An 18,545-nucleotide genomic window follows, 5' to 3' on the forward strand; every position below is an offset into this window, starting at 1 on the left:
TTTTTGCAGACTTGTCTTTAACAATAAAATATTTCCAACTACAAAAATATTTAGATATTTATAAACATTAAGTCAGAAATTTCTAGAAAAGAATATTGTCATTCGCTACAGCTTTGTCATATAAGACACCTGTATTACGCTATCTGCCGCCTTCGAGAGCCTACAGCTGAATCCAATTCGTTCATAACTGACGAATTTTGCAACATCGAACTGAATTTGAATCAACATTGAACAGACTCGTGCTGAATAACGACACGGCTGGCTTCTGTAGAGCTATTTACAGCTGAATTGAACTTGTTTTATAACAACAAAATTTGAATGTGTCTCATATTTGAATACGTTTGCATCATTAATTTGGTTGTAGTCACTTGATTTGACAATTAATAATTAGTGACGATACATATTTGACATTTCTGTTGTTATTATTATTTCTATTTTATTTTCCCGTAGGAACTTATTATTATGGAACTTTTACTAACAGTCACGTTTCCGCCCGGACCAATAACGTCATCAGGAAGCGCGGCGGGCGGCGTTAAAACCAAACGTACACATGTCGCAAGAAGAGATTTCAGCCGCTTTCAGCCGTTTGTGCGGAACAGAAACAACGCGTTTTGATTGTCTATCATAGTAATATTCCACCGACCATTTGAGGAGCAACTGCCACCAGTAAGATCCCCAAATATTTTAATATTATGCATTGCCTATTTGTGTTGACACTTGCTGAACAGTGTGATCCTCTTTCATTAATTCCATATTGAGAGTCTGATGGTGGCCTATAGTTGATATATTTCTCATGCAGGTATGCCGAGCAGCTGTCCCGAGTGTGGCTCATCTAATGTGGTGGAGGATGATCTGTACTCTCAGAGGCAGTGGGTGTGTGTGGACTGTGGGTCAGTGGTCTCTGAGGGACATCTGACCACCACAGTGAGCGATGAGACCCAGGGCAGAGGTAACCAAGCGCGGGACACTTCGCTTTCATCTGATCTTAGTTCAGTCTGCTTGAAAACTGCTGGTTTGACATCCACTTCTTTTGTTTTGTCCAGCTGTGCCCTATCATGCTTCCACAGAGGTGTTAAAGAAACCGTGTAGAAATCTAATTGCTGGTAAGATCAACAGCTCATAATATTTGACAAACTAGTTAATAGTTATTAAAATGTTTGGAGCTTGCTGTCAGGTCCAGCGAGTGGATTTTTGTTATGAAAACGTCTCTTTCTGGTATCCTAGTGTATGTCACAGTGTTATTTTTGTATTATTTATGTACTATTATAGTATTTATTAATATTTGAATTAGCCTTTGTTTTTATATTTTAAGGCTTATTTTCATTTTAATGTAAGTTTTAAGTTTTTATGTACTTCTGTAATTATATTTATTTTTTTATTACTTTTTTTTAGTTTTAGTGTTTGTAATTTTATTACAATTTAGCTGCCTATTATTGGTTAGCTGAAATAATGTTAGTTCTATTTATGGTTAATGGAATAGTTCACCCAAAAAATAAGATTTGCTGTAAATGCATCCACCCTCAGGCCATCCAAGATGCAGATGAATTTGTTTCTTCATCTGAACAGATTTGGAGAAATGTAGCATTACATCACTTGCTCATCAAGGGATCCTCTTCAGTGAATGGGTGCCGTCAGAATCTAAAGAGTCCAAACAGCTGATAAAAACATCAGAATAATCCACAAGTGATCCACATGACTCCAGTCCATCAATTTATGTCTTGTGAAATGAAAAACTGCTTTTTTGTAAGAAACAAACTGATTATTAATGTTTTAATTTTAAACCATCATCACTTCTGGTCAAAATATGAGTCCATAATCCATAATGATGCTTCCTCCAGTGAAAAAGTCCATCTTCTGTTGTCCTCTCACATCATATCCACCGCAACATATTTGTTTAGACATGTTTTGAACCGTTTTTCACTTGCAAACGGTGTTTGGTCTGTGCATATTTCTCTCCTAATTCAGCTGCTATAACTTTTTCAATAGAGAAAGCAATATTGTAGATTGAGGACTGTATTTTAGTCTGAAGAAACAGTTTGAAGTTAAAAACATGTTAATGATGAATTCTGACGGCACCCATTCACTGCAGAGGATCCATTGGTGAGGAAGTGATGTAATGCCAAATTTCTCAAACTCATCTAAATCTTGAATGGCCTGAGGTTGAATACATTTTCAGCAAATTTTATTTTTTGGGTTAACTTCCTTTAAACACAAAAAATAAATACAATTTGAAAAGTTTAAATTCAGAAATTAAAATTTGATTCATTTAATATTTTATTTTAGCGTTATTTAAATTATGAAAATTACCAAAAGTGTATTTGTCTGTTTAAAATTTCTCTCTTTCCAGGCTTTTCTCGGGTCCGTGCGCTGTGCCGTATCCTCCGATTATCCAGCGATATGGAGTCGGCAGTAGTGAGTCTCTTTGAGCGTGCATACAACCACCCGAACTTCATCTTTGTGACCTTAACCAAGAAAGAGATCTTGGGAGGCTGTTGCGTACTCTCCGTCTGTCGCCAATGCAACTGGCCTGTTGCCATGGGAACCATTGGTTACCTGTTGGGGGTGGACAATGCGGCACTGGGCACTGTTTATCGGGAGTTTACAAAGGCTCTGAACATTGAGATCAGCACTATCGGCATCATGGACATGCTGGAAAGCTTCTGCTATGAGTATGTCTAACGCTTTCATGACTTGCACAATATTTTAGTTGATGTAAAAATCAGATTGTTCACTTGCGGTGTTTTTGTAGTTTCAAGCTGGGTCCTCAACAGGTGGAAGAGGTGTTTGCTGAACCCCCCCAACGGCTGGTGGACAGGACGTCTGCTTTGATTGAACTAGCCGCTGATGTCTGGATAGTGACGGGCCGCCAGCCTTTGCCCCTTCTCTTTGCAGCAGTGTATTTGGCCTGGCAGTCGCTAAATCCTACGGTGAGTGATGTAGCCTAATATTCTAATAAATGTGTCACTTCAGTGATTAACACTGAAAGTGAGACATTTCTGGTCAAAGATGAAATCTGCAATTTTGCAGTTTGCAAAAGTTACAAATTTAAAAAAAAATAAATCCTGTTCTTTTGAGCTTTCTAATCAAGGAATAGACCGCACAACTGCTATCAACATTGATAATAGTAATAAATGTTTCTTGAGCGGCCAATAATCATTAGAAATCATTAGAATGATTTCTGAAGGATCATGTGACACTGAAGACAGGAGTAATGATGCTGAAAATTCAGCTTTGCATCACAGGAAAAAATTACATTTTAAAATGTTTACCCTGCTGGTGAGTTTGCCAAATATGTCACGTATGGATTGACAGGTAACATAGTTGACAATTTCACCATTTCAATGGCAGGTTTTGTCTGGCCAACCAAATGTTATTTTCTTGACCAGATTTTATTTTCTTCAACCTTGAATTTTAATATCTATTTGAATTAAAATCATACAAATATTGCCAACCACAACAATACCCAATATAGTTGATGGGGAGTGTATATACTCCTTGACAATAGGTCATTGGAGATAAAATATAGAACATTTACCATAATGTGTTCACAATGTCCGCAGCAGAAGAAAACCAGTATCACATGCTGGTCTTGTGCTTTTTAAAAAAATTTTTATCAATGGACATTAAATGTACCCTGTATTATAGAATGCGTAATCTTTTTCAGGTCCGCATGAAATACACCTTCATTAAGTTCTGCAAGATCGGAAAAGCGCCTGAACAGTCATGGCACAGGAGCAGAGATTCGGTCGTCAAGCGGCTGAAAGAGCTGCGGGACGTGCTGTGTAAACTGGGCCGAGAGCTGCCATGGCTGAGGGGCGGCGCGGTGGAGCCCAACACTGTGGTGCCGCTGGTGGATGACATCCTGAAGAACCGCAGAGCTTTGCTCATGAGGGCTGTTAGAAACTACGAACAACAGCTGCAAAATGAGTCCCAAACTGCACAAACGACAGAGTGTGACAATGAGCTATCAGATTCAAACCGCTCCAATTCACATTCTTCAAAGACACCTGAGCTCATGGATCCTGATCAGGCCGGATGTGAGAATCCTCCTGATAAAGAAGCCACGGATTGTCAACTGCCACCAAACCACTGGAGTAAAAAGCACTTGTTTTTACCCCCCTGTGTGAAGAGTCGCAAGAGGCGGAGGGTTGACGCTCCGCAGCTGGAAGTGACCGGAGATGAAGAAATATCGGACAGCGAAATTGAATCATACATTCGCTCTCAGGATGAAATTGAAATGTATCTAAAGGTTCGGAAGGAGCTAAAAAACAAGGCTTAATTTTGTGCTGTTGTTTACATATAATTAATTACTGCTGATTTCCTGATACAGTCAGTTTTTCGTTACATTGATTTTATTTCATGGATTAGTTCTGTTCATTGTTAATAAAGTTTTTTTTGCTTGAACTGGTATTTTTTAAAAATTATTTGACTATTTTTGTTCTGTTTTGTTTATTTGAATCAGTTATTACACCACCCTGCGTAATATTTGCTTAATGATATCCAATACTTGTTTAATGTTGGGGTGCTGATTACACATTACCTGTTGTGTCACTTCCTCACAAAAAATGTAGTTTTTTTGCTTTCGACAACCATTTGTAAGGTGAAGTCTTGTATTACCCCTTAATCACCAGAAAAAACTGCCACAAACACATGATTCCTACAATCTGTTCAATTCTTAGCTGATTTTCACATGTATGACATTATTTTATGCCTAATCCTGATTTCAAGGTTAGAATTATGGCTAGAGACAGAAGAAAATGCAGATGTTTTCTCCTACATCTGTGGGTGTTTTACTACATCTAGATATAGATTTATATATTAAAAAAAAAACTTGTGGTAAGTTCTTTGACATTAAATGGAGTATTTGATCATATTTTAATGTATCTAAAGGTTCGGAAGGAGCTAAAAAACAAGGCTTAATTTTGTGCTGTTGTTTACATATAATTAATTACTGCTGATTTCCTGATACATTCAGTTTTTCGTTACATTGATTTTATTTCATGGATTAGTTCTGTTCATTGTTAATAAAAAGTTTTTTTTGCTTGAACTGGTACTTTTTAAAAATTATTTCTGACTATTTTTGTTCTGTTTTGTTTATTTGAATCAGTTATTACACCACCCTGCGTAATATTTGCTTAATGATATCCAATACTTGTTTAATGATATCCAATACTTGTTTAATGTTGGGGTGCTGATTACACATTTATTTGACTATTTTTGTTCTGTTTTGTTTATTTGAATCAGTTATTACACCACCCTGCGTAATATTTGCTTAATGATATCCAATACTTGTTTAATGTTGGGGTGCTGATTACACATTACCTGTTGTGTCACTTCCTCACAAAAAATGTAGTTTTTTTGCTTTCGACAACCATTTGTAAGGTGAAGTCTTGTATTACCCCTTAATCACCAGAAAAAACTGCCACAAACACATGATTCCTACAATCTGTTCAATTCTTAGCTGATTTTCACATGTATGACATTATTTTATGCCTAATCCTGATTTCAAGGTTAGAATTATGGCTAGAGACAGAAGAAAATGCAGATGTTTTCTCCTACATCTGTGGGTGTTTTACTACATCTAGATATAGATTTATATATTAAAAAAAAAACTTGTGGTAAGTTCTTTGACATTAAATGGAGTATTTGATCATATTTTTCTACTCCTTTGCAGAATGGAAATGATAGTTGTTGTTTTTTCCCATTCTGCAAATGAGTAGAAAATTATGATAACACTCATCGTGACCGCCATACATACAATTTTGATACACTTACCAAAATGTATTTTTGATAAGTGTATTGAAGCTGATACATATATATATAATTTTTCTATATAATTAGAAAAATCTTCATTCTTCGTGGGGAAAAAAACACGTCATGGAAAGTTTATATATATATATATATACATATACACATGTATACATTTACTCCGCAACATCTAGTTAGGTAATATTAGGCGGTTTTTAATTTCAAGATGCAGGGCTGTTATGAATAGCCGTGCTTCCAAGTAATTTATAATCTTGTCAGAGCATGTCAATTCATATGATTTGATTGATGCCTGTGCTTTTCACGTAAATTGCAGCTTCTGAAGTCCCTGTGTCCAAAACAAACTGATTTTCATTAATACATTGTCCTTCTGGATGTATCATTCCAGTGCTCGTGCCGTTTGCTTGAGGCAGTAATACAGACTGTAATATGTCCCGCAGGTGTGTGATCTGGACGATGGCGGTCACGATGATTTAAAGTGCCTAATCTCATTATGTTGTCTTATTCGTATAGTCCTTCACGAGAGCTGTTGAGCTCAGTCGAGGATTTGCATTCTGATGTCTGATGCATTTACACAAGGTACTGACCACTTGAAAATGTTTGAATGTCATTGCATAGATGACAGAATATCAATCTAACCGGCATTTATTCCAAAGAAAGGGCATGAATGAACATGCTTTTCGCAGTATAGTCCTTCACGAGAGCTGTTGAGCTCAGTCGAGGACTTGCATTCTGATGTCTGATGCATTTACACAAGGTACTGACCACTTGAAAATGTTTGAATGTCATTGCATAGATGACAGAATATCAATCTAACCGGAATTTATTCCAAAGAAAGGGCATGAATGAACATGCTTTTCGCAGTTAAAGCAGCACTATGTAACTTTTGGCGCTCTAGCGGTTAATAAACAGAACTGCACACATCCCGCGGAAGAACATTCCAACCGGAGCTACTTCTCTAAGTTTATGTCTATAGCGATTCACGCAGGTATGTGTTACTCCGCAGCGGTGACGACCCGACCAGGCTACAATAGTCCAAATATAAGTACTTATTATACGTGTACCGTAGTGATTCGGAATAAGTTACATAGTGCTGCTTTAATGTGATGATCTACAGCTGTGGTTGTTCAAGGACATCTGTGCCGACTTGATAACTGACTTTAAATCCACTGTTTAAAAGTTTGAAGTCAGTAAGCGTAGGCCTATTTCTTTATTTATTTGAAAGAAATAAGTTAATACTTTTATTCCGCAAGGATGCAGAATCAAAACGGACCGCAAAGACATTTATAAAACATTTCGGAACACTTTACAATAGTTAAAATTAGTTTAGTTAACATGAACCAAGAATGAACAATACTTCTACAGAATTTATTAATCTTAGTTAATGTTAATTTCAACATTTACTAATGCAGTATTAAAATCAAAAGTTGTGCTCGTTAACATTATTTAATGCACAGTGAATTAACATGAACTAACAATGAACGACTGTATTTTTATTAACTAACATTAACAAAGATGAATAAATACTGTAATAAATGTATTGAACCTTATTGTAAAGCGTTACCAAGATTTCTATTTCAAGTGAATGCTGTTCTTTTAACTTTTTATTCATCAGAATCCTGAAACAACTGTATCACCGTTTACTCAAAAATATTAAGCAGAACAACATTGATAATAAATGTTTCTTGAACATCAAATCAGCATATTAGAATTATTTCTGAAGGATCATGTGACACTGAAGACTAGCGTAATGATGCTGAAAGTTCAGCTTTGCATCAGGAATAATGACATTTAAAAAAATATGAAAATATAAAACACCTATTTTAAATTGTATTAAATTTTCATATTTTTACTGTACTTTTGATCAAACAAAAGACTTGAGCATAAGAGACTTTTTCAAAATCATTTTAAAAAATCATACCGACCCCAACTTTTGAACAGTGTACACTGAATTAAAAAATCACCAAAACACCAATTGCTTAAACGTAAGTCTTTATTTTTTTAATGAATAGCATGCAATAATTTAAACAACTTACAGAAGCTTTCTCCTCAAAGCACAGATGAATCAGTTCACTTTGTTCTCTCTGTTTTTCTCTGTGTGTGTGTGTGTGTGTTTGACTCAGATGCCTGTACCTAGGCTCTTCCCTTCATTATGAATCAGACTTTAACATCTTTGATTATCACGTGAGTGTTCACATATTGCACTGCACATTCATAAAGCTCTAGTGTACTGAATGATCACAAAACCCTCTTGATTCATCATTCATACGCAGGAAACTGCTAATGGAAAAGTAAATGCCAAAAAAACAGTCACTAATGGAGTTAACATGAAATCAAAACTCACCCTATTTAGTTCTTTAATGCAAGTTTCTGGATTTATTCTGCATGATTCCAAGTAAAACATATTCTTTTGTAATAACTTTCATCAAAATAGAATATCTTGCACAGACTCTTACATTTCCTCTTTAAATTAAAGGTGGGGTAAGCGATTTTTCAAAAACACTTTAGAAAACTGATTCGGGCCGACTAGAAAAACAAACTTGTAGCCAATCAGCAGTAAGGGGCGTGTCTACTCATGATGTGGAGGAGAGAACATTCAGTGCACAGGAAGGACATTAGCGAGCCGAGCGACAGAAAGATAGAGATGGCGGGTAAAAAACAAAAGAAAAAAAACGTCTGCGGAACAAAAGAAGGCTTAAGGCAAAAAGTAGGACCCTTGTAAATATGGGATCAGCTTTCCAGCACTGGAGAGAACTCAAGGAGCGGAAGGCCTTCATAGAATGGATCGGATGCCGAGCTTGCTTTGTTTCTTCTCGATAGGTGAGTAACACCGTGTCTACGCAGCAACAGCTAAAGTCTGTCTAGTGCACTGGACGAGACAAAGCGACCGTCGAAAATCATTTGAAATTTGTTTCAATACGTCATGAATAGAACGCAGCAGCAGTTTTCTGTCACCAACATCTCCACCTTTCATATAGACACTTTTCACCATTCAATCAGTTCCTGATGGACAAAATTGACTCATAAAACATCACATTGTGGAAGCAAAATGGGTTGCGAATGCCACTTCCTGTAACCCTTGTGGGATTCTTTGAGCGCTCTGAGAAAAGCCCAACATGAAGGTTACAATCATCTGTTTTATTTCAACAAATAGCAATGAATCATTTCAATAAATTACACATAATGAATCATTCAAGTTAGCATTTGCAGTTCCTCAATTACACAAGTGTTTCAATCAGTTCTATCTGTTTGGACCCAGACGTTTATTTTATGTACATTTCGTGGGCCATTTATAGATTTTAAATAGCACTTCATGTGTTTTCAGCCTTTCTGAAGCCAACAGTTGCATCATAGTACGACGCTCGCCGTGGCACAGTGGTTGGCCGGTATACCGATGCGACGGTGGCAGGTGAACATCTTGCGCAGCTCTGCACGGAAACGGTCGTGAAGCCATGCGTACAGGAACGGGTTGCAGCAGGACGAGCTCATAGCGCACAGATGACACAGCAGCTGGATCAGCAGAAAATGACGCTTGTTGATGAGGCGGATGTCGATGTCGCGCAGGATGTTGAACACGTGGATGGGCAGCCAGCAGACTCCGAACGCCGCCACAACTAGAGACACCAGCCTGAAGATCTTCCGCTTGCGCGCCCGCTGGGCCTCGGCCTGGTCACGTGTTCGGTGTCCAGGGGCCACGCAGTTGCGGAGTTTAACAGAGATGCAGAGGTAAGAGACGCAGACTGCAGATAAAGGCAGGATGTAGGTCAGTAGCAGCGTGCTGTAGGCGTACACCAGTCGCTGGGTCTCTTGGCCCAACCAGAACTCCTCGCAGATTGTCAGACCCTCCTCTCTGAACTCCACGTGATACGTGTGGGCCACAGCGGGAGCAACCAGAACACACGACAGCAGCCAGATCCCAGACAGCACATAAGCGCAGGCCGCCATTGAGATTCGCTTCTTCAAAGGGTGCACTGTAGCATAGTACCTGTTACAACACACAAAGATTTCAGCATTGTTATATATTATATTATTAAATTATTTTTCGTTGAAATATTAGCCCAAAATCAAATGAAATAATAATTTATCAAGATATTTTACTACATTATAATTATTTTTTTTAATTCTCAAAATTCTCATTAACAGAATAATTTCTCATTCATATTAAAATATTTTAATTCTCAACAGAATTAATAGTTTTATTTTTACTGTAGTAAAAAATACAGTAATATTTTTCTTTTTCTTTCAAATATTACCCCATATCAAATCAAATAATAATGAAAACACATTATATTTTGTATAAAGTAAATTAAGCCTAGTTTTGAACTATTACTATTTTTAGAACTATTCTTATTTTTTGTACCATTAAGGTTTTTCCCCTCAAATTCTTATTACTGTAGTTTATCTAGACATTTTACTTTTGATTGTTTGGGTTTTTAAAAATCGTATTCTCATTAATAGACTAATGCATAAATAATTCTCATAATTTATTTTAAATTAAAATCATTTTAATTTTCAATAGAATGAGTATAGTATTTTACACCATAGTAAAACGTTTTAATGATTTATTATTTGTTTTGTATTAATTTTTTTTATTTTTTATTTTATTTTTTTATGTAATTATATATATATATATATATATATATATAAAATTTCTTTTGCATTAAGTACTTTTACCTCATTTTACTTTTTAGTTTCAGTAATAGAATAATCAAATGCATAAATATTTCTCATTGTTTATATTAAAATCATGCTAATTCTCAATAGAATCAATATAGTTGTATTTTCACTGCACTAAAAAGCAATACAATGTTTTTTACTTATTAAATCAACAAATCAATTCAATACAACACAAAAAAGAACATTTAATATATTTTTAGTATTATTTTTGACATTACAGCAAAAATGAAATGAATTGTGGTAATAAGAAAATGTGCCTAATTGTCATGAAAAAAAATCACAATCCAAAAAAGCTAAAATAGGCTTAATTTTTCTACAATAAAATATAATTATTTCTTTCTATATGCGATTTATGGGGTGAAATATAACACAGACATGTTCTTAATAGATTTTTTGAGTTAAGAAAGCAATAAAAAAATGATTTTGTCAACATAAAATCAAAGCGATTGGAAATAGAGTGATAGTGCAGTTTCAAACTGCAGTCTTCACTTCCTAAGCCAAACCTCTAATGATCTCCAAAGACCTTCAACATAAAAAAGACCAAAACCTTTTCAAAAGAACCATCATTCAGTGCACATCCTTTGGACATCCTTTCATCTCAAGTGATCTGACCCACTTCAACCACACTTAGCTTTGATATCTGCGTCTCGTAACGGCGTGAGCCATTAGAGGGTCAGGTGCTTGCACTCACCTGTCGACCGCGATAGCAGTGAGGGTGAAAACAGACACGTATACAGTGACGGGCTGGATCAGGAACACCAGGTAGCACATGAAGCGCCCAAACGTCCACCCATGAGGGCTGAAGGCGTAGGCCAGCGTGAAGGGAACGCAGGTGACGCACATCAGCATGTCCGAGAAGGCCAGATTGCCGATGAAGAAGTTGGTGACGTTGTGCATCTTCCTCGAGTGGCAGATAACGTAGATCAGAAGGTAGTTGCCAAAGACGCCCACCAGCAGCACAAGAACATAACAGGGGATGATAAGCGGCTTGAAGGTCTGCAGCAGGGCGACGTCTGCAAAGGGATAGTTGTGAGGGGCCGTGGCGTTTTGGACCACCGTCACCTCGTACACTTGGCTTCCAGGAGGCTCTTCTACACCTTGCAAGCCAGAGCCCTCCATACTTTGATCAAAACTCTCCTGCCTCCCCCTGCTGGATGAAAACACAAAGGTCATTGCTGGTTGATGTGTGATTTTCAGATTAACAGTTGATCAGTGTGGGCTTTTCAGTGGTAACTTCTTAAACTTTTACTTTTTTTCTCACTCAGTCTTGAATACGTTGTTACATAACTGCTCAGTTGTGAGTTGAAATGCTTTAATGTACCTGTATGAAAGCAACTTCAGAAAACAAAGATCTTATAATAGCTCTTTGTTCACTTTTTCCCAGCATCCAGGCATTTTAAAACACAGCAGTCTTTGCCTGCAGTGATGTATTTTTCCACAGAGCCTGTGTACTTTCACTGTCAAACAAGAATTATGAATGTCAAACCTTAAACACTGATTAAACTCAAACATTGTACTCACGTAATTTGTGCAAATACAAAAAGACATTTTTATTTACCTTAATGCCACTCATTTGATGATTTGGCATTATATGGGTCTTGCGGAGTTCAATTTTGCAAACATGAAACTTTGCAGTTTCATAAAATGCCCCCGTTTTAAACATTGTATGGTAAGAATTATGAAATGTGTCTATGGAAGTTGCACTATGAAATTTGGGATTCCTCTGTAGAAGCTAATACTGTGTATTTTTGGGTGCTGAAATATTCAAGTTTATGTATACTTTCGCTGTCAGACAAATAAGAACGATAAATGTCAAATCTTAGCAGGTAAACGCTGCATAAATTCAAATGTTGCAATCATGTAATTTGTGCAGATGCAAAAAGACATTTTTATTCAATTTAAATGCCAGTCATTTGATGAATTGGCATTATATTCTCTGGTCTTGCTGAGTTCAGTTTTGCAAAGGTGAAATTTTGCAGTTTCATAAAATGCCCTCTTTCAAACATCGTATGGAAAGAATTATGAAATGTAGGCTATCTATAAAAGTTACACTATGTGGGATTCCTCAATAGAAGCTACTGAATTCAATATTTCTGGCTGCTGAAATTAATATATAAAATAATGATGAGTAGTTGACAGTGCAACATGCTAAACTGTTTTAAACGGCATTCTCTTATTAATATTCATTTTCATGCAGGTTTAAAGATCTTTTAATTGAGAGGTATTGTATATCTGTATTAAAAAAAATTCATACATTTCATACATCTGGAGTTCATTAACATCTCTAAAGACTAAACACAAGTTTATAATGTCATCATATTCATAAGGGCAGCATCTCATAGCATACAATCTGCTAATGGGGACAGTAGATAAAAAGCCCCTTGACAAAATATAGACCATACATCGGAATAAAGGTCATGCCTCATCTCTGAAAAGGTCCAGATAGGATAATTATGTTCTTTGTGGAAGTGAGTATGCAGTACCATAAATAAACCCATTTATTCTCTAAACCATAAGTGTTAATTAACTCTGGAAGAGCAGAATATTATACTGATAATGGAAAATTATTCTCCATTCAGAAATAAAGCTTCATGTCTTCGGTTACATCCTTAGAGCTTCCCAAATGACCTCTCAAAAAAAAAAAAAAGGTAAACTGGGACTGAGGCGTGACCCTAAGGTACAAAAGCTAAATGGTACATATTTGTACCTTATTTATCTCCAAATGGTACATATTAGTACCTTGAAGACCCATGCAATTAGCCTACTTTAAAAGAACATAGTATCTTACGTGTATATATTTTTAAAGAGTACCACCCCAGTGTCAGTTTTGTACTTTTTTTCTGAGCATGAAGGAAACTGCTGCGTAAAGGTTTTAAAAAAAAGATTTAGCCTAATCATTATAGATCTCATTAACAGCACACACAAGCTGCCAAATTAAACAGATGCTTAGCTTTTGATACCCTTGGTAGCCTGTTACCTAAATGCAAAAAAAATCCGATGTATCGTAAAATTACCAGTACCAGGATATTTAGTTTGGAATATAAAATTATTACATTACCTAAGATAAAGCGATACTCCTGCTTCTGAGAAGTGTGTGAATGCACCTTTTCTCCGGTGCGGTGCGCCGAGTGTTTCCAAACGGCGCGCCGGTGCGCATCTGACGCGCAGCGCTCCGGCTCCGGCAAGCAAACCACATATACATCAGCGGGAGACCGAACGTGCTGCAGTAACAAGTGTTTCACAACTGTCACTCGCTTTCTCATGCAAACTGAAGCTCAACTTCTGTCACCCTGAGTCAGTGAAAAGCGTTCGAATGGGAGGGGTCTAATTAAGGCTCGAATCCCCTCAACTGAGGTAAAATAAAATATGAATCTATCTATCTATCTATCTATCTATCTATCTATCTGGCTACTCAATAATTAGTCAGAGAACGTTACGCTCGTGAGGAAGTAACGTACCCTAGAGCAGTTCGTTCGTTCGCTGTCTGTATTGGACGGTATATCTACAAAATGACTTAATAAATTGTGAATTTACACATCATAAATATGTCATAAATATATGTTTTTTTTAAGACGTCTGAATGATAGTTTAAGTAACGTAACTCCGTTAAGTAACGTAAAGTAGTGGTGCCAATACCGTTGCGCGAGGCGAATCTCGATCACCCTCAACTGAGGTCGACCCAAATTAAAGTCAAAATTCGAACATATCTGTCTGTTGTCCATATGAGGAAATGGCTTTTATCACAAAATGTTCAGCGCTAGTTCATTTGTTATTACGAATGTTACTTTTCAGCAGAGCCATTGAAAAAAAACGGCTTTTGTAGCTTTCAATTAATACGTCATCGAGCTGCAGTCGATTAACTTTCTCATGAAGCTGTCTTAAAGGGGTCATATGATGCGATTTCAAGTTTTCCTTTCTCTTTGGAGTGTTACAAGCTGATTGTGCATAGATAAGATCCCTGAAGTTGCAAAGACTAAAGTCTCAAAACCAAAGAGATATTCTTTATCAAAGTTAAGACTCTGCCACGCCCCCCTAAAACGGCTCAATGATCTTTAAAAAAGCATCATATGACCCCTTTAACACTGATTGATAGTGATCAATATGGATAGAGTACCGAGGCTAACCTCTTCGTCTACTTTTAGCCTATGTGAAGAAAGAAAACATCAACGTTTGGAACGACATTAGGGTGAGTAAATTATGACAAAATCTTTATTCTGGGGTAAAGTTGAACTATTCCTTTGGGACAGAGAAGCATTAAATAGTAAGCAGTGACACAAGACACCATTAAAATAAAGTAAAATTGGAGAAAATGCTAATTTGATACAAGCCCAGAGGTCAGCATAATAAGGCAAACTAATGAGCTTGCATTCATTTTTTGTTACTTATGTGGTTAGTTTTAAATGATGAGCTTTCATGGCCTGAGGATCAGAAATCAGCTCTTTTGTGCTGCCAATAACAAGCACCTGTCAGGCAAACACCTGCTTTGATGAATAATAATGACCTATAAAAACACCGAAACTAATTTACACCACCATTTAGTGGCACACTATTTTCATTTGCTTGGCTTTTGAGACTTGATTTGTCACAAGTGCTTTTATCACATTTTATTCGTTGCTGTGATTGTTTTTTGGTCCACTATGTTTTAATGAGTTATCTTAATGATCTACACAGAGCATCTTCTCTGAACTGAGGTTTCCCACTCGTCCTTTTTAACAGTAAATTTCCCACTGCTGCAGTGCATGCTGGTAATGAAGAGATAAACAAAACAATTGAAAGCGAGCCGCACAGCTCTGACATTCAGAGAAATACTCTTTTGTGCATCTTTGTCTGTGGACATTTCATATATCAGAACTGGAAGGACTTGAGGGGTAAACATAATGTGGCACCTGACGTCATCAGCGAGTGGCATTAGTGCAAGCTGAATTTATATCATATTGGTCTGCCGTCCTTTTTAACAGTATATTTCCCACTGCTGCAGTGCATGCTGGTAATGAAGAGATAAACAAAACAATTGAAAGCGAGCCACACAGCTCTGACATTCAGAGAAATACTCTTTTGTGCATCTTTGTCTGTGGACATTTCATATATCAGAACTGGAAGGACTTGAGGGGTAAACATAATGTGGCACCTGACGTCATCAGCGAGTGGCATTAGTGCAAGCTGAATTTATATCATATTGGTCTGCACATTATCAGAATATACAAGGGACACGCTTCTACTCACGCAAGTGAATTTTAAATTAGCACACCATTTACAGCCTCCATCCCATTCAGAACAGATACACATTCTCTAATTTATTTTAGGTTACATAATTAGATTATTTAAGAGTTGTGTATATGGCACTTGGGTGCAAAATTGACTATTGAAAGATTCTGGTCACTTTCGGCACATATTATTTCCCATATGACTCAGTCTGACTCATTTACTGCAATGCGCTTTAGTCTATTTTTTTTTTTTTTTGAAGCTTTTAGGTTTTTATTTTTCATAAGTTTATACAAAATATTCTCCACTTGACTGTGATTTGCATGTATTTAAAAGGCAATACATGTACAGCTTCCAAACATATTCCCAGAAGAGGACAAGCAGATATGTTTCTTTGTGTTTTGTGGAATATGATTCATAGACTGCGATGTAGAATGCAGAAATCTATTTCCATAATACACATGATTCTTAGCTGCAGTGCTACTGTATGTCGACATTAGACTGAAAGAGGCCTTGTATTTGCATTAGCAGTTTCTGCTTGCACTTCTTTGTATAGCCTTTTTAAAATACACATAGAATGGTGTGTTATTATTTTTTTGGATGGATGAATGGATGGATGGATGGGCGGACAGTCGGATGGATAGAGAGGCAAAAAGCTGATCACAGAGTCTGAGGGGACGCATGATTATTTCTGCAATTTAAATTAAATATGTGCAGTAAAAATCAATTGACATTTATTATTGTTATTGAATCAATGTGACTTTGGCCTTTAATTTAGATTTATTTGATCAGGGCTCGATGGCTTCCACATGCTCAAGCCAATTACGGTCCTGCTGTCCAAGAACTGTTTGCCTGGCAATAGCAGATGTGTCTTCTCTGGTTGTTAATGGCTTTTATTTGCTTTGTTATTATGTAGCAGAACATTTTCTTTAGAAGGTGCCAAAGGATGATAAATCATTTTGGATACATAAAACCATGGCGTCAGCTCTGTTGTAAAAAGGTACATTTAAAGCATGCTTTTTATCTCTCCTCCTCACAAAACATCCATCCATTTTGCTTTTTAGTGACCACAGCTCCCAGCTTCTCACTACCTCACAACATAATTCCTTTTCTCATGACGACCATCTCTATTTTCACTCCACTTCATTCTTATATTCCGCCTTTTGCTTTCGTCCCTTCCCTTCTCTGTTTGTAAGATCGTTGTCACAGTTGAGAATCCGATTAAAGGACTCTAAAAAGCTCAGAAAGCATCTCTGTGGATGCTGAAATCTTGTTATTGATATTCACTAATCTGTCTTTTGCATGTTGCTATGGGAAAAGATCACATTCTAGTATGAGCAGAGAACAAAATGAATGTCCGTATTTCATGCACTCTGAATGCCATGTGGGCTTCATTATGTGTCATGTGCTCAGCTTGCATGGATAGACCATCAAAACAGATTCATTTATTTGTGATTTTTGTACAGAGCATGTGGAGTGTTTTCTCTGTGAAAGCATAATCTGCCATCTTTTATTCACCCTCGTGTAGTTCGAAATTTGACATGAAACAACAACATGAAGGTGCGTAAATGATGCCAGAAATTTGGATTTTTGAGTGAACTATGCCTTCAAGGGAAGATTTTCCTTCATTGTTAATTTGTCCAAACGAAAATGAGTGTGAATGAAACCTATCACCCTAAAAAGTCCCCTTGCTAACATGTGTTTGTCAAGATCTACAAGGCATGATGTTCTACATCTAGCAAACTGGGTGTACATGCATTGATGAACATTTTCAGATGCTGTTTTGTTGAAAAGATATTTTGACCAGTGTTAGATTTTGACATGCTGAAAGAGTTCAGTATGAAGCTCCATTTCTGTTTGCTGTCATTAAACGCAAAGGCTTTCATTCTTATTCATGGTTTCGAATGGCAAACTGTTCTGAGGTTAGGCTGTTTAAGCCCCTACTCAGCTATTTTAAGCTGTTTTGAAGATGTAAAAAGCATGTAAATGGAGCGGAACATGATGCAATTGACTGTAAGTACTTTTTAAATGCATGTCCCTGGTGTTTTTATGAACAGTTCATCCATGCATGTAATGTCTTCAATCATAATGAGCTAGCTCTCATATAGAGCCTTATTGTGATTCAATCAATTCCTAATGGATAAAATCAAGTCCTGCCTTCATTTCCCCCTGTTGTATTATATCTTTTTCACTCCGAGAGATGTCACATTATAAAAATAAATAAAAAACAAAAAAGAATAGTTCACCTAAAAAATTAAAATTTGCTTAAAATTTACTCACCCTCAGGCCAATCAAGATGTTGATTTATTCATTTATTTAATTTAGCAGTACATCACTTGCTCACCAATGGATGCAGTGAATGGGTGCCGTCAGAATGAGAGTCCAAACAGCTGATAAAAACATCACAATAATCCACAAGTAATCCACACCACTCCAGTCCATCAATTAATGTCTTGTAAAGCAAAAACGCTGTATGTTTATCCAGTAATTGCTTCTGGCTAAAATACGAGTCCTCTAGCCATCTTGCTGAAAAAGTAATTTCGTCTGAAGCAGGAGAGAAATATGAACAAATCACGCACCGTTTACAAGTGAAAACATCCCAAAACAGTTCTAAACAAATATGTCGGTGAATTTTGATGTGAGAGGACAACAGGGGATGGACTTTTTCCCGGGAGGAAGTGTTATTGTGGATTATGGACTCATATTTTGGTCAGAAGGGATGGTTTAAAGTTAAAATGCCTTAATGATGGATTTTTCTTAATTACAAACACACAGCTTTTAGCTTCACAAGACATTAACTGATGGACTGGTGTGGATTATTGTGATGTTTTTATCAGCTGTTTGGACTCTCATTCTGACGGCACCCATTCACCGCAGAGGATCCATTCGTGAGCAAGTGA

At 36.7% G+C, this 18,545-nt stretch overlaps 2 protein-coding genes across 5 annotated transcripts; one reads left to right on the plus strand and one right to left on the minus strand.

The window, feature by feature from the left end:
• The first annotated feature begins 219 nt into the window (after window positions 1-219).
• Window positions 220-5,040, plus strand: brf2 (BRF2 general transcription factor IIIB subunit). 2 transcript variants are annotated; one of them, XM_016560334.1, is made up of 7 exons: window positions 220-666; window positions 800-949; window positions 1,044-1,103; window positions 2,348-2,669; window positions 2,750-2,927; window positions 3,665-4,249; window positions 4,891-5,040. In XM_016560334.1, the coding sequence occupies exons 2-7, from the start codon at window positions 802-804 to the stop codon at window positions 4,918-4,920; spliced, it is 1,323 nt and encodes a 440-aa protein (XP_016415820.1). In that variant the 5' UTR covers window positions 220-666; window positions 800-801; the 3' UTR covers window positions 4,921-5,040. The 2 variants fall into 2 exon arrangements, with proteins under 2 accessions (XP_016415820.1, XP_016415819.1); XM_016560333.1 differs by lacking the exon at window positions 4,891-5,040 and having other exon boundaries at window positions 221-666; window positions 3,665-4,376.
• Window positions 5,041-8,984: 3,944 nt separating this feature from the next.
• Window positions 8,985-13,791, minus strand: LOC107746212 (prolactin-releasing peptide receptor-like). 3 transcript variants are annotated; one of them, XM_016560335.1, is made up of 3 exons: window positions 13,548-13,791; window positions 11,135-11,593; window positions 8,985-9,751 (listed from the first exon to the last, which is right to left on the minus strand). In XM_016560335.1, exons 1-3 carry the CDS (start codon window positions 13,643-13,645, stop codon window positions 9,115-9,117), a joined length of 1,194 nt encoding a protein of 397 aa, XP_016415821.1. In that variant the 5' UTR covers window positions 13,646-13,791; the 3' UTR covers window positions 8,985-9,114. The 3 variants fall into 3 exon arrangements, with proteins under 3 accessions (XP_016415821.1, XP_016415824.1, XP_016415823.1); XM_016560338.1 differs by having other exon boundaries at window positions 11,135-11,590; window positions 13,502-13,791; XM_016560337.1 differs by having other exon boundaries at window positions 13,502-13,791.
• Between the last annotated feature and the right edge of the window lie 4,754 nt (window positions 13,792-18,545).

Source organism: Sinocyclocheilus rhinocerous, unplaced genomic scaffold (assembly GCF_001515625.1).
Source record: "Sinocyclocheilus rhinocerous isolate Xijiao unplaced genomic scaffold, SAMN03320098_v1.1 scaffold4545, whole genome shotgun sequence".
NCBI classification, from domain to species: Eukaryota; Metazoa; Chordata; class Actinopteri; order Cypriniformes; family Cyprinidae; genus Sinocyclocheilus; species Sinocyclocheilus rhinocerous.

Bases quoted from the DNA above. Each gene is read 5' to 3' on its own strand.
- LOC107746212 (XM_016560335.1), bottom strand. From the start codon at position 13,645: ATGTATATGTGGTTTGCTTGCCGGAGCCGGAGCGCTGCGCGTCAGATG. The intron at 11,594-13,547 runs GTGCATTCACAC...GTTTTCATCCAG, and splicing joins CGCACCGCACCGGAGAAAAG to CAGGGGGAGGCAGGAGAGTT. The intron at 9,752-11,134 runs GTGAGTGCAAGC...GTGTTGTAACAG, and splicing joins ACTGCTATCGCGGTCGACAG to GTACTATGCTACAGTGCACC.
- brf2 (XM_016560334.1), top strand. From the start codon at position 802: ATGCCGAGCAGCTGTCCCGAGTGTGGCTCATCTAATGTGGTGGAGGAT. The intron at 950-1,043 runs GTAACCAAGCGC...TGTTTTGTCCAG, and splicing joins CGATGAGACCCAGGGCAGAG to CTGTGCCCTATCATGCTTCC. The intron at 4,250-4,890 runs GTTCGGAAGGAG...ATGTATCTAAAG, and splicing joins AAATTGAAATGTATCTAAAG to GTTCGGAAGGAGCTAAAAAA.